This window comes from Battus philenor, unplaced genomic scaffold, assembly GCF_028537555.1.
Source record: "Battus philenor isolate CCGP_79_NKW_IND1 unplaced genomic scaffold, ilBatPhil1.0.hap1 SCAF_12, whole genome shotgun sequence".
Lineage (NCBI taxonomy): Eukaryota > Metazoa > Arthropoda > Insecta > Lepidoptera > Papilionidae > Battus > Battus philenor.
In genome coordinates, this window is record NW_027181674.1 from 13,183,853 (window position 1) to 13,197,659 (window position 13,807).

General features: G+C 32.9%; 1 protein-coding gene across 1 annotated transcript; it reads right to left on the reverse strand.

The window, feature by feature from the left end:
• Positions 1–1,500: 1,500 nt before the first annotated feature.
• LOC137932761 (poly(ADP-ribose) glycohydrolase-like) lies at positions 1,501–13,368 on the reverse strand. Its single transcript, XM_068776430.1, has 12 exons — positions 13,248–13,368; positions 12,876–13,162; positions 11,616–11,777; positions 10,235–10,344; positions 9,368–9,511; positions 8,379–8,461; positions 7,593–7,755; positions 5,817–5,947; positions 5,079–5,266; positions 4,459–4,702; positions 2,904–3,031; positions 1,501–1,954 (listed from the first exon to the last, which is right to left on the reverse strand). The coding sequence occupies exons 1-12, from the start codon at positions 13,312–13,314 to the stop codon at positions 1,556–1,558; spliced, it is 2,106 nt and encodes a 701-aa protein (XP_068632531.1). The 5' UTR covers positions 13,315–13,368; the 3' UTR covers positions 1,501–1,555.
• Between the last annotated feature and the right edge of the window lie 439 nt (positions 13,369–13,807).

Consider the following 13,807-nt stretch of genomic DNA (forward strand, 5'->3'; position numbering starts at 1 on the left):
TTCTTTGAAAATAAAAATAATAAAAATGAAAATTATATTTCAAATGATAAGATGTTTATGATGTTTTGAATTAAGGACCAATGTAACAAAAAAAAATAAAAAAGAATGTTAAATAAAAAACGATTCTTTATTTTTGTATTAATATTGAACCAATAAAACTGTAATATATAAAAAAGAAGCGAAGATGTAAATATGTCATTATGGTCATGACAATATATTGTATTTTAAAATGCGTGTATATCTTTTAGACACATTTTACAAAGTAAAATAGTGAGAGTTATAAGAATTATGATGAAAAAGAACTAAGCGTCAGACAAATAGCAACAGTTTCGTTCAAAAATATAACATAACGTAATTGAAAGATCGCATATTCGAAAACATTTTTACTCAAAATTTATAATGCCAATATTATTGCTCATATTTACATACATTATATAATGTTGGAAAGAACTTTTAACTTAGTAAATTTATAACTTAATATATATCTTGATATTCTATTTCCAATTTCAAAATGAATTTTAAAAAATATATTATCATTAAGGTTTGTAAATTACTTATGTGACTGACTAAAGTAAAAATGTGAAAATGTTAAAAAAACAATTATTCATTTTTCTGCATATATAAAAATACACGAGACGTAACTGGTACTCAACGATGGCGCAATAAGGATATTAAACTGTATATAATAAAATAAATGTATATAAATAGAATTTATTTTAGGAAAATAAACGAATTGACCGTGAAATAATGTTGTTTAATTGATTTGTGTGTTTTTAGTAATGGCAACATTAATATCGTACATTAATTATTACAGGTGGTAACCTTTGGAAGATTATTTTTATTAATGTTACATATGCCTGCCACAGTGCAATAAAAAATAAATGAATACAATGAATTTATATATAATTAAACTTCCTATTAATAATATTATTTTAGCGTAATGTTTTACGGTACATATTTATTTTTTGTTTAAATACATTCTTACATGTCTTTTTTTGTTTTAATAATGTCAAACAAATGTTTGACAGCTATAGACAGTTTGGTTTTACTCTGTGGTTTTTATAGAAAAAGTGTTATTTTTTTTAACTATTTTCTAAGCCATTTTTAAAATCTTCTTATTAAAAAAATTCCGAATTAAGCAAACTGTATAAAGAATAGCGCTTAGCAACAAAATCGACATTTCATTTTTGTTTATTTATCTCAAAAATAAGACATGCATGAAGGTTTAAGACATGTTGAACAAACATACTGACATTCTACCATAATACACTCGTAGAATAACAGCCTTCATCTTTACTAGACTAATAATTAAATTTATGATTGATATTATAATATACATTTGAAAAATTATTAAATTTCATTTAAAAGAGCAACTATTGAGTTCCGAGCCGGTGGTAGCTATGAACGATTCAAAAGTGCATGTAAACACTTACTTGAATAAAGATACATTGAATTTGAAATTTTTATTTATTATTGTAAAGTAGTATGTTTAACATAATAATAATAAAAAATCAAACAATCATTAAACAAGTTTTAATTCATATAAAATTACACATCAACTGGATTTTGCAAAATAATCTGTAATTTTCTTGCTAATCTTCTTCTTAACATCGGTCGATATATCCATAGGTATCTTAACATCCATGACTGCTTTACTATGGGAGCTTGTGTTCGCGTTGTACGAGAAAGTCGATGGATGCGATCTGTTCAAATTTAAGCTCCCATTTCCCTGATCGAGTCTCTCCATTTCTTGGAACAAACGCGACGTGTTGTTAGTCTGCTGACCGTTGTCATCCATCTTGTCAGCTTTCTGTTCTCCGTTTATGTTCTTATTCGGATCCTCCTGTTCAAGTGTGCTTTTCTCAGGACTAAATTCACTACAAAACGTGTTTTGCGATATAAAACATTCAGTGTCCATCGAATCGCTCAGTAATCCGCGCTCCATTAAGTCGTTCTAAAACAGAAAAAGACTTTTATATGTAACATAACCTATTTTTTCTAAGCAATAATCTTGTTCAATCTTTCCAGTCTTCATCTAGTAGTCTAACCTGCCGAGAATTTTTCTAGAACAGTATCTCCGCACAATAAAGTCTCACAGATTTAGATTTTTTACTATAACTTAATATGGTAAGGTGGTAAGTTATAAGTTATAAAACATGTACTGTCCTTGTCAATATAAACCCGACTCGATAATTACGGGATTTAACGAATATCAGAAAACACACAAGGAATTCTTTTGGCGAAAACGAGGTAAGAATATGTTTACATGGCAGCAAAATGTTAGCCTAAACCTGTCGTGTAAACAAAGTTGTAAAATCAATATAAATTTTTCATTGACATTCTGTTATTAAAAACTTAAAATTTGCCAGTGAATCGACAACTAATGGCTATTTTTGAATTGTAAAAAAATTACACGTGTAAACGCATCTTAATAATAATAATTGCTAAAATCTGGTACTGAAAAATGCAGTAAAGAAGGATCTCTTTATTTAATTTGTCTTGAAAATGAATTATTGGGTCATTTATTTTTATTTTTTATTTTGGTATCTTGTATGAACAATATTAAATATAACTATGTAATGTTATTAGTTGCACAACAGGCCATAGAAACAACAAAGCCCTTTTGTTCGGGATTTCTCCACGTAATGACATATGTTCAGCAATTTGGCAAGTTCAAGTAGCAGGGTGGCAGACCACATAAGGCACAGAACACATGGCCGCTGGAGCTGTAAGGTGCTATAGTGAAGATCACGGTCCAGCAAGCACAACATTGGACATCCACTCATAATGTGGATCATCGACCTCTGCAATGTCTTCGGTAGGGGAGTCCAAGTCTAACAGTGTTATCTATGCTAATTCCGTACCAAAGCAAGCATATTACATGAAGATTTATTATTTCATACCTCTGTGAAATCAGTTGCAAGAGTGTTTGTAGGCGAAACACCGATCAGCTTCTGTGTAATGTATGAATGCAACCGGGCACGGGGTAGGTTTGTCTCACAAAACTCCATCAGAAGTTTGTACAGCTGACCTGGTAATAAATGTGATAATTACAGTTGTGTTGCCATATAACATTAGACAACAATTAAAAACGTCATAAAAATTAAACTACGAAACATCCATCCAATATTTCAACAATGCTTTTTTTGGGGCCTCACGTTTCTCCTTATTGTTGGACAGTGAAGTGTTAGGGGGACTTTTTCATATGTGTATAAAATGAATCAGAAATTCATATATTGGTCTGGTATATTTATGCTATAGTATCTAGTAAAATAATTTAATGGTAGAATGTAAGTATTTCTTCAACACGTCTTTTAAACCTTTATATATGTCTCATTTTTGTGACATATTACCAAAATTAAAATGCCGATTTTGTTGCTAAGCGCTAATCTCTAAACAGTTTGCCCAATTCGGCTATTTTTTCATAAGAAAAAATTAAAAATGGCGGATAAAATTGGTAGGAAAAATACTTTTTTTTCTATAAAAACCTTAGACTAAAACAAAACTGTCTATAGCTGTCAAACATTTGACATTATTAAAATATTTTATATTAATTCTTTAACATTCTTTTTATTTACACTATCCTCTTTCAAACTCTTACAATTTCTTACATACTCTTTCATTCACAGTCCTTACACACGTGGCGTCTCTTCCTTTGCCACATTTTTTGATATCACAGTTGGTTACAATTTGTTTTTATACTTATTTCTATTTTCGTTTATTCTTTTTTATACCTTACTTAGTGTTTCGCTTTACCTAACTAATTATTAATTTTTATTTTTATTAATCACCTCCTTTACAATTCTGTGACAATATCTTAAGGTATAACGTCGTTTTCTATCTCCCATCAGGGAGGCGACGGTGTCACTTCTCACCATGTCTTCCAGTTTCCAGTCGAATCTTTAGTTAGCGAACACGGATGGTCTGAAGCTTGCATTTACGTGCACCACGGTCTAGTTCACCGCTGGGTCACAGGTGCACCAGGAACTCTCCCTGAGTTTAAACCTATATAGGCACTCGGCAAATCCCCCGTGCCTCATGAACATTTGGTCCAGAGCCGTATCCAGCTCAATTCATTAATAAGAAAGGCAAGAACGTGATCTCTAATTTTGAACTTCTTTGGCAAGCTGTTAATCTCTTAACCAGCCATATAGATGGCTTTACTTACGAGATTAATTCAGAAATGAGAGGATCCGTAAAGCAATGAAAGTAATATAAGACACAAGCCTTCAGATTGACAAGTTAAAGTGACAGAGGGCAGACCACATTGCGCACAGAAGAGATGACTCCTTGAGAACTTAAAAATTCTGGAGTAGAGACCGCAGTCCGAGGAGTACAGCAATAGACAGACGTTCTTGTCCAGGATATTGGTAATCTACTGGGGTGGTTTATGTCCAACAGTGGACGTCTTGGCTGAAATAACAATGATATATATTAGGACAATTATTAAAAACTCACCGACAGTCACATTGTACTTATCGAGCAGGCAGTACATATCGATAATCTCGTCGCCCAACTTCTTATCGCCAAAGGTGTAGTATGCCATGGGACGACGCGCCTGAGCGCACGCCATGATCTGAATCAGAGACTTCAGCTGTGGGGTCCCACCAAAGGCTCCACATCCCCAGTTTCCAGTCGCTATTCCCGGGAAGTTAACGCTATCGCTTTCCTCGTCTATATAGAATGAAAAACCTACCCATGCCTGTAAAACATTGTTTTTTATTCATTAATACATTATTATACAAATAAACATCCATATATAAGATCATTTAAAGTAAACACATGTATATGTGATAAGAAGAATGATTGAACTTCTCTATAAAGGCATTCTTCACCAAAAAACTAGTAGAGTTCCAAACGCATTCTGATCTAAGAATAACACACAACAAGCTGAGACGGGTTTTTTGTGACCACTTTTTAAATACCCTTAGTATAATGTTAGAGTTCGCAGGAAGTTTTTGTTGTGGACAGTCAGTATCATGGCGATATAAGGGGGAGGCCTATGCCCTGCAGTGGGCGTCAATCAGCTGAAAAGAAGAAATCGACCTCAAAAAGCCTATATTAATTATGAAATATACCTTCTTCAGTTCACGAGTTATGGACTCTGGTTTAAACTCCTCTCTCCCTCCGGCGTAGAGTAGGGCATCCATGGCGAGCACGGCCACGCGACGCCGCCCCCCGCAGTCCCGGGGCGTAGTGTCCACGTAGGTACCAGCCCACTCAAAAGTATAGCCGTAGCCGATATATCGACTGTACCGCTCTGCGCCTGCAATGTATACAATTTTATAAAGAACTGCCAAACGACGCAATTAATTTATCTCATAGAAAAATCCAGAGATTTATTAAATACATGCTCTGCAAAAAAGGATATTATATTAAAGTATGTTAATGATGAAAATGTAAATAAAATTGTTCTAATCAAAAAAAAAATGTTTATACAATCATCAAAAAACATTACAAATTCCACCGAGTTTCTTGTTAGTTCTCGGTAGATGGCGCTTTAACAAACTAACGAAAAAATTATTTAAAATGACGACTAAGTTGATTTGACTTTGACTTTTAACACCTTGACGATCACTTCTGTAGTGATCGTCCGCTGCCAGGTTTTCTCTCCGCGGCCAAGTCTTCGCTTTCTTTGAAGATTCCAAGCTAGGTCTTGCCTCGGTATGTGATCAGGGTCCTTTCGGAGCGTTTTACACTTAATACATTAGAAAAAATATTTTGTTCATAAATACACTACTGTTAAATCGATATCTATTATAATCGATTTTATAACAATCGAAATGTTACCATAATAAAAAATATTCAGTTCTCACCGATGATCATGACAGTCTCGTTTGGACGCAGTACTTCGGTGAAGATCATGGAGGCCATCAGCTCGGGGCAGATCACGAAGCGGATCTCCTCTTGCACGCAGCCGTGACCCAGCACACCACCTCCCAAGTATCTTCATAATAAGAGAAGTACATGTACATAAATTTTAATATAGTTTTTAAAAAAACATTTTCTGTTTACATAAGAATAAATATAACCACACATACATCTGCACAAACAGGCACATACATACATACACCTATATAATACCACATAGTTTTTTTAGTCAGTCTAAAAATTCATGTGTCTGTCTGAACTAGATAGATTCAAAAACAATACATCCAATCATCTTGACAATTTCGCAAATTATTACGAACATCCCAGGGGCGGTTTTAGGAAAAAAAAATTATCAATATATGTTTGAGCTATCATAATTGCCTTTTGTTCAGATTTGAATTCTAAATATAAAACAACAACTCAGGAACGATTACACATAGTATAAAATAAAACCATATAATCCAATAGATGTTCACATGTATTAGATGTTAATCAATATTTTCAGTTGTAAAACATCCACTACTGGGTATAGGCCTATATATTATAACTGTACACACTAAGTCTAGTTTATTTATATTATTCGTATTTTATATAACACTGTTATATTTTCACTTATATTTTTGTTGAGTAATACAGTATATAGTTTTTGTTTGTTCCTGAAAATTTAACTAGGTGGCAACACTGTATGAATTTCATTGTTACTGCGTTGTTCTTGCTGTATCTGTTATACTTTAATAAAAAGTTCTTTATGAAATCATTACTATTGTTTAATAAATAAATATTCTATAACCATATAATTTTAATTTTGTGTATTGTGTTCAATTCAATAAAATTAAACTAAACATATATATTTTCGGGTTAAGTTTTGATCATTTTTTTGGTATTTTAACTTTGTTCACCGCCTCCCGTCAGGAATACCTCGAGTTTCATATAACCGGGTGTACAGGATGATTGATTAAAGATATAGAAGCTTAAAAACATGTACTTGTAACTTTGTGTTTGTTAATGATTAAAGCATGGATGCACAGACCGCGGCCCGCCGGTCGAATACTGGTGGCCCGCCGACAGCAAAAACAATACTCTCGTACATTCGAAAAATATTGAATTCCATTCCGGAATAAAACCAAAAAAATTTAATTACCTATACTTCTGGCGGCCGGCCCGCCATCAGTTCATGATTTGCCCGAATGGCCCCTAGTCTTAATAAGTCTGTGCAACCATCGATTAAAGCAGATATATAACTTTTTTGTGTCGTAGACCCCTTGCCACGTTTTTCCGTGTTGGGTAGACCCTCTACTTACCTGATATTGATTTCCTGTAAATTTCTAACTGTAGTGAAGTAAACTTCACTGTTAAAAACTTTAAGTGAAAACACATGTTAATTTATACATTTATTAATTGAATTTAAATTAAAACTACTCAAAATAAAATTTTGCATCTGTTATGTAAAATATACGTAACATATTAATTATTTTTTACTTCATAGGTGTTTTTTATAAATAATGTAAATGTTTTGATATTATAAGATAGTATGATGTAAGTTAATAGGTACTATCAGTGTATGTGTTGAGATCTACTATTGTGGACCCCCATTTTCATTTCATGGACCCCCAAATTTTTTTTCGCTTGTTGTTCGTTGTCATAGACCCATAGGGGTCGATATAGACTACTTTGGGAATCACTGGATTAAAGGATGCCTAGTCCAGAGTAATGTGACGTACTTGTTAGCGAAGTCGACCTGTATGAGTCCATCAGCGTCTTCAATGGTGCCAGTGGGATCGATGTGCAGCGGCAAGCCAGCAGTGGGACGCGAGCTCTCCTCCCAATCGGGCAGCCGCCGCGGCGCCACCGACCGCCTGCTGAACGTCACCACGCCGACCGGCACTGCACTGCAAGAGACCGCGCGGGATGCCTGCGTCAGACAGGTTCAAAACCACCGGACTACAACCATTCGACATTTTATCGCACACGCTAAATGTCGACATAAAACTTCAGGAAATACTTTCTCGTGCAGCTTTAGGGGTCCGATATCCTTGAGCTTAAGGTCACAAAAAGTCGCTGGACGACACCAGTGATAGCGATCTTAAAGTCAGGTCTATACCTTGCAATGTTTATCCAGGGATATTAATATGAGAATCCAATCATTAGTTGCATCTTCGTTAAGTAATAAATAACTATGAACAATATCGGTAAATGAAGACTGCGTCACGATAATTTCGTTTGAATATGAAAAGTTGTTAAAATCAAAATTATTTCGAAATCACTCGATATTTTATTGCACACAAATCGAATCAATAAAAATTTTTATCGTGGTAACAAATATTTAGCATCCATCATTACAGTATACATGGTAAAATTACAATTCAATCATAAATTTTAACATACATATTTTCATTCCAAATGTCACATACTACTTTTTGAATTGATTTAATATTTAATGCCTTCTTATACTAAAATGTACCTGAGGTTTTTGTACATACATATAATACAAATAAAAATAATATCACCTTCTATACAGACTCTCCTGAAGTAATGGCACAAGCACTTAAGTTTCTCTATAACATCGCTGGAGCCAGATGTCTCATACAATCTGAAAATAATTTCAAAATTAATTTTAAATGTTAAAAATATTATATGATTTATTTATTTATATATATATATATATAAACATATAAGTTAGTAATGTTAGTTTGACAACAGTAATCAATCAAGCTAAGGTTAGGCACTTTCAAAGATTTTTTTTGGAATGCCAAACATTTATAGTGACGTACAAGCCAAGAACATTCGCAGGCCTTTACACCTCTTTACACCATAGAGCAGGGGGCCATGAACCATATGTAGCTGACAGATTATTTGTGACTGACAAATGTACCCAAGTTCCCTAGGGCTGAGATCTGCGTTTGAAGATCACAGCTTCTACTCCCAGTGTACGATTTTATATATTATAATTCACACTGTGCATTAATTATATATAATTGCCATTGCCTACAAACAAGTTTTTAGAGGATGGGCAGCTGAGTCCTTTGCATATCATAATACCACACTGCAACCGACAACCAGCCTGCCAAGCGTAGTGATTATGATATACCCCTGCATAGATATCTTAGAAGGCATATGCATTAAAGTGGGTGTTTATGGGCTGAAGCGATTGTTTTTTTTACAGAGTAGACTTTAGGACTCTTGTTTCTAATGGAAAGTGACTTCTCTCAAGTCCAAGCTAGAAATCTCGTTAGGACCAAATCCCCTGGATTCTGAATTATAACTAAAGATGATGAACATCCAATGTCTATCAAGTTGTCAATTTGTTGTTCTCGGACAGTATGTTGAATGTTTTCATAATCTTTTAGATAGCTTACTAGCTAAACCAATGTCTAAGAAATACAGGTTATATCTTGCTGGCTCGTGTATTATCTACAGCAAGCCATCTGGTGTGTTTATAAATAATTACTAAATACAAAAATTTTGGTTTCTTCTTAATAATGTCAAAAATACTTACGTATTGAAATTTATAAAAGGATATGAAGCATATTCTGAATCTGATTTCAAACTATTTCTCCTTGGGAAAGTGCAAAAGAAAGCATTTGCTAGCAGACTCGAGATTTGTTGCTGTGATAGTGATACAGATGAATTCTTGTGTTGCCTAAAAAAATATTAAAAACGTAAATACGAAATTGTTAAGGAAGAAATATTGGGCACTAAAAGAAATTATGAAAAGCAAGAACTAGGTACCAAGACAAAAAAAAATTAATACATGTATCCTATCCTGCAACACATATGGATGCAAAACTTGGGCTCTGATATACCACAGACAGGAACTGTCAAGATGTCAGAGAACCATGGAAATGAATATCCTTGGGATAATACTTAAAAAAGTCAGAAATAGGGACATGGAGAAAAATAAAGGCACCTGGCACGAATTCATTAACAAAAATGGAGGTAGACAAGGTCGTATGCTCCAAAGCAAATATGATAAATGGAGCAAAACGGTGATCATCTGGTATCCCAGGGACTAAAACTAAAAAGACGGGAGGACAAACTAAGTGTAATGTTAGGCCCCGTGTGAGTGGTGGTAAAGGAGGACCATGTCCCAATGTACACTAACCAAACCAAAAATATTTTAATGTAAACTAAATTAGTTGAAAAAAGAATTGTTTATTTCTGAAATATAATAAAATATGTAATTACTGTATTCACATATTGGATAATCAAAGAATATTTAGTTGGACCAACGATACAACTAAGGTAGCAGGAAGTCACTGGATGAGGGTAGTGCAAGACCGGTCATCTTGGCAATCTTTGGAGGAGGCCTATGTCTTGCAGTGAGCATCCATCGGCTGAAAAAAAGAAGATATCTAGAACTTACTTGAGTAATGGTATAGGAGCTTGAATTAATTTAGGTAAATCCAGGACCAATTTGATTATCTCCGGTAGAGTGACTTCAAAGAAGTATTCCGATTCCTCTTCTTCTAAACACTGTAACAAAATGTTTTCATATTTACAACCTAAACACTAAGCAAGACATAACCTATAATTCTAAAACTTCGATTTAACAAATAAGCTGTCTGGTATATTGTGTAAACATTCAACATCCTGTCCGAGAACAACAACTTACAACTTGAGGGACATCAATATGATAAATACTTTAATTCTAACTTAGATTCTGATGGAATCATGGCTTACCATGCATGGAAGGATGGCTCACCAGAGTGGGTCACAAGACAACAAACTAAGTTCTACCCATTTTGAACAAATAAAGTCTTGAATGCTGTAATAAGATTTATTTAATAATATACTTCTAATTTTTGATTTAAACTAAGAAAAGTCCAAGATATCTTGTGGTATATGCATACGCCCATAGCCATGAGGGATTTGTTAACTAACTGATACTCGCTGACAGAACAAAGAGAGTTATCACTTGAAGCATCAGTGTTCAGATCTTTGAAGCTGTTAACAAAGCAGACATTTCTCTCTTTTAAATAACTTTACTGGAGTATTTCTCAAATTACAATACCCCAGAATAACATTATAAGGTTATAATTATATAGCCTGTTAATGTTTTATATTTGGATAAATAGACCAATGCAATTTATAAGACTCACATATTTTTCATATTATTTTATTTTGTGTTCATTTCTTTTATATCATATTATCACTGTTACTCTATTTGCATTTATCAGTTTCTCATGATTGGTGGGTGGGTGGATCTAGAGCTCCTTTAACAGCTTGACTCAGACCAGTACATATTACATTATTATCATATTAAAATATTGTTGTTTCACTTAATTTCATAATGCTGCTATATAGTATACACATGTGTGTGTTTATCAGGAATCAAACCCACAATCTTCAGGTATAAAGTCGGTAACTAGGCTACCATTACCAGTCAACCAGCTAAGTTCAAACAGATAGTTGTATGTTGTTTTATAATCTATAATAGTATATTTATAATGTGTCATTTCACTTGAGACATCCAGGGTCTGTAGGGATTTCTCAAGTGGTTTGGCTTGAGTAAGGCTGACACTAACACAAAATCAGTTGCGTCACTTGGTTGCGGAAACCAGCCTGTAGAGACAAGACAAGTATTTACATTTGCTTTGGCACAGATCAAATAAAACTAATAGCAACAAAAAAGAAATTTCGGTTTTTGGAGTATTACTTTTTATTGCACAGTAATACAATGTTTCAAACAAAAATATTTCCCTTGTGCCAAATCAAATTACGGATAATATAAATAATATACACACCTCATTAAACAACTTATGTAGAGCTCTGAACTTCCATCTATTTTTAAACTTTGTGTTGTATGATAAAATTGCATCAGCAAGTTGTTTACTGTTCCTTATTGGTCTTCTTAATGTATTTTCTATTATCAACCATCGCTTCTTTAACCTTGTATCACCATTTTCCTGAAAACAGAAATAAGTCATAGTAACTTAAATAAATAAGATAACATTTGTGTATCTCCATTTAATTCAATACTCACAAGTGAGAATTATACATATTAAGCATACCTTGCTTTATTAAATAGCTTGCTATTAGAATAATAAGTAAATAGCATTTAAAATATAACTAGAATACAAATGATAATCATATAACATTGAAATGACTGATAAAGCAAGTAAAAAAAGGTCTTTAGATGATATGATATTAGGGCAATTTATGCCTAGTCATGTTATGCCTTTTCGTTTATGTAATATAAAAAAAATATTTATACATTAAGGTGTTTGTACAAGTCGAGTACCTTAGGTAATTTGAAAAAACATTCAAGAAAAATCCACCTTATACCCTTATACCTTTATGATTTTACTATGTTACAATATTCACATTTATTATTTTTGGATTTTTAATTCATTTCTAATACACTAATATATTTTTAAAAGTTGTTTCAGCACATAGACTACAATACAAGGCATAAGCCACCCCGAAAGATTACTATCAGGTGGTATTATGGTACACAAGACTCTGCTGCCCATATTCTGGAAACTTGTTTGTGAGCATTGGCAATCCTATATAATTCTTTGATAAAGTGTTAATAGCATATGATTGTATCTGGAGAATTGAACCCGTGTCCTACAATCACAAGTCTTAGCCCTGCACCACTGGGCTATCACTACTAAATTTGTACAGTAAGAAATTTATAAAATAACCATCATTGTTTCATTGTTTAAGACAAAAAGACTTACTGTTCATATGCATATATTTAGAGGGAGTGATGTGATATTTACTTCAAAAAAGCAAATTAAAAATTAAGCTGACAAGTTTTTAGCATTTTCATTTATAAAATTATTGAATATTTGCATTTATTACACAACAATCTACACATCAATTATTAAAATATATTAAGAAGTTTTGTATTAGAAATAAAAAGTATAATATTAACAATTTAACTCAAATATATTTATGAAAATATCAGTTATAAATAAAATCAATTCTTTATTTGCTGACAAAATTAAATTTATAAGTAAGGTTTTTAATCGTTATTTTTTAATATTTAAGCAACTTACATCAGTAACAGGATACAAGCTTTGTCTTGAACAAGGTAATCTAACATGGTGTTGATCCCATTTATCTTGTCCGATCTGAGGCTTCGGAGGCCTGTCGTCCGCTAGGACTCCGTTACTAGGGATGTGGTAGAGCACTGCATGGTTGTGTCCAGGTTGGACAGGAGGGTATTTCGCGTTATCCCACGGCAATGCCGATCCGTAAAGCATTGACAATGGAGCACCTTTGCAAAGATTTTCTGTAGACATATTTATATATCGCCCAAAACTTAAATGAAATTTTCTATAGCCTGAAATAAATTGGAATACTCAAAATAAATAAAAAACTGTCATGTAATGAATTTATTGTTTATCAACAAATGTAGGTAGACTTACACTTTTTCGTATATTGTTTACAAAAGTAAAAATTAACAAATAAATAATTCTTAGCAACCATAAACATTAAAATTACATCTTACTGTAAGATAATATTTTCATCATATTAAATTATCAGAACCTTCTGATTTCCGCAACATAGTTAATAGTGACGTTCATATATTTAAACCATGCCGACCATAAACAGCTTTGAAAACCGGATTCGCCCTACAAAGTTAATATTATTATAATGCGTAATATATCTCATAAGTTAGTCATAATGTAAAGATGCGTTTATATAAAGAAAACGTTAATCTATACTTGCCAAAGAAAATGAAGCAACTTATGCTATATTTTCTTAAAAAAATAGAAACTGAGTACAACTGTTTTCGACAGTGGAGTTTCACGAAAAGTATTTCGAGGAATCATTGTTAATTCTTTATAACTCAATTGAATTGAATTTCTTCAATAAAATAAAACAAGCAAACAAGAATGTCGAAATTGCATCCAAGAATTAGATTCTACAGAACTAAGATGGGCTTAGGTGAAGGGGTGTGTTTCAATAAATAATAAAATTGTTT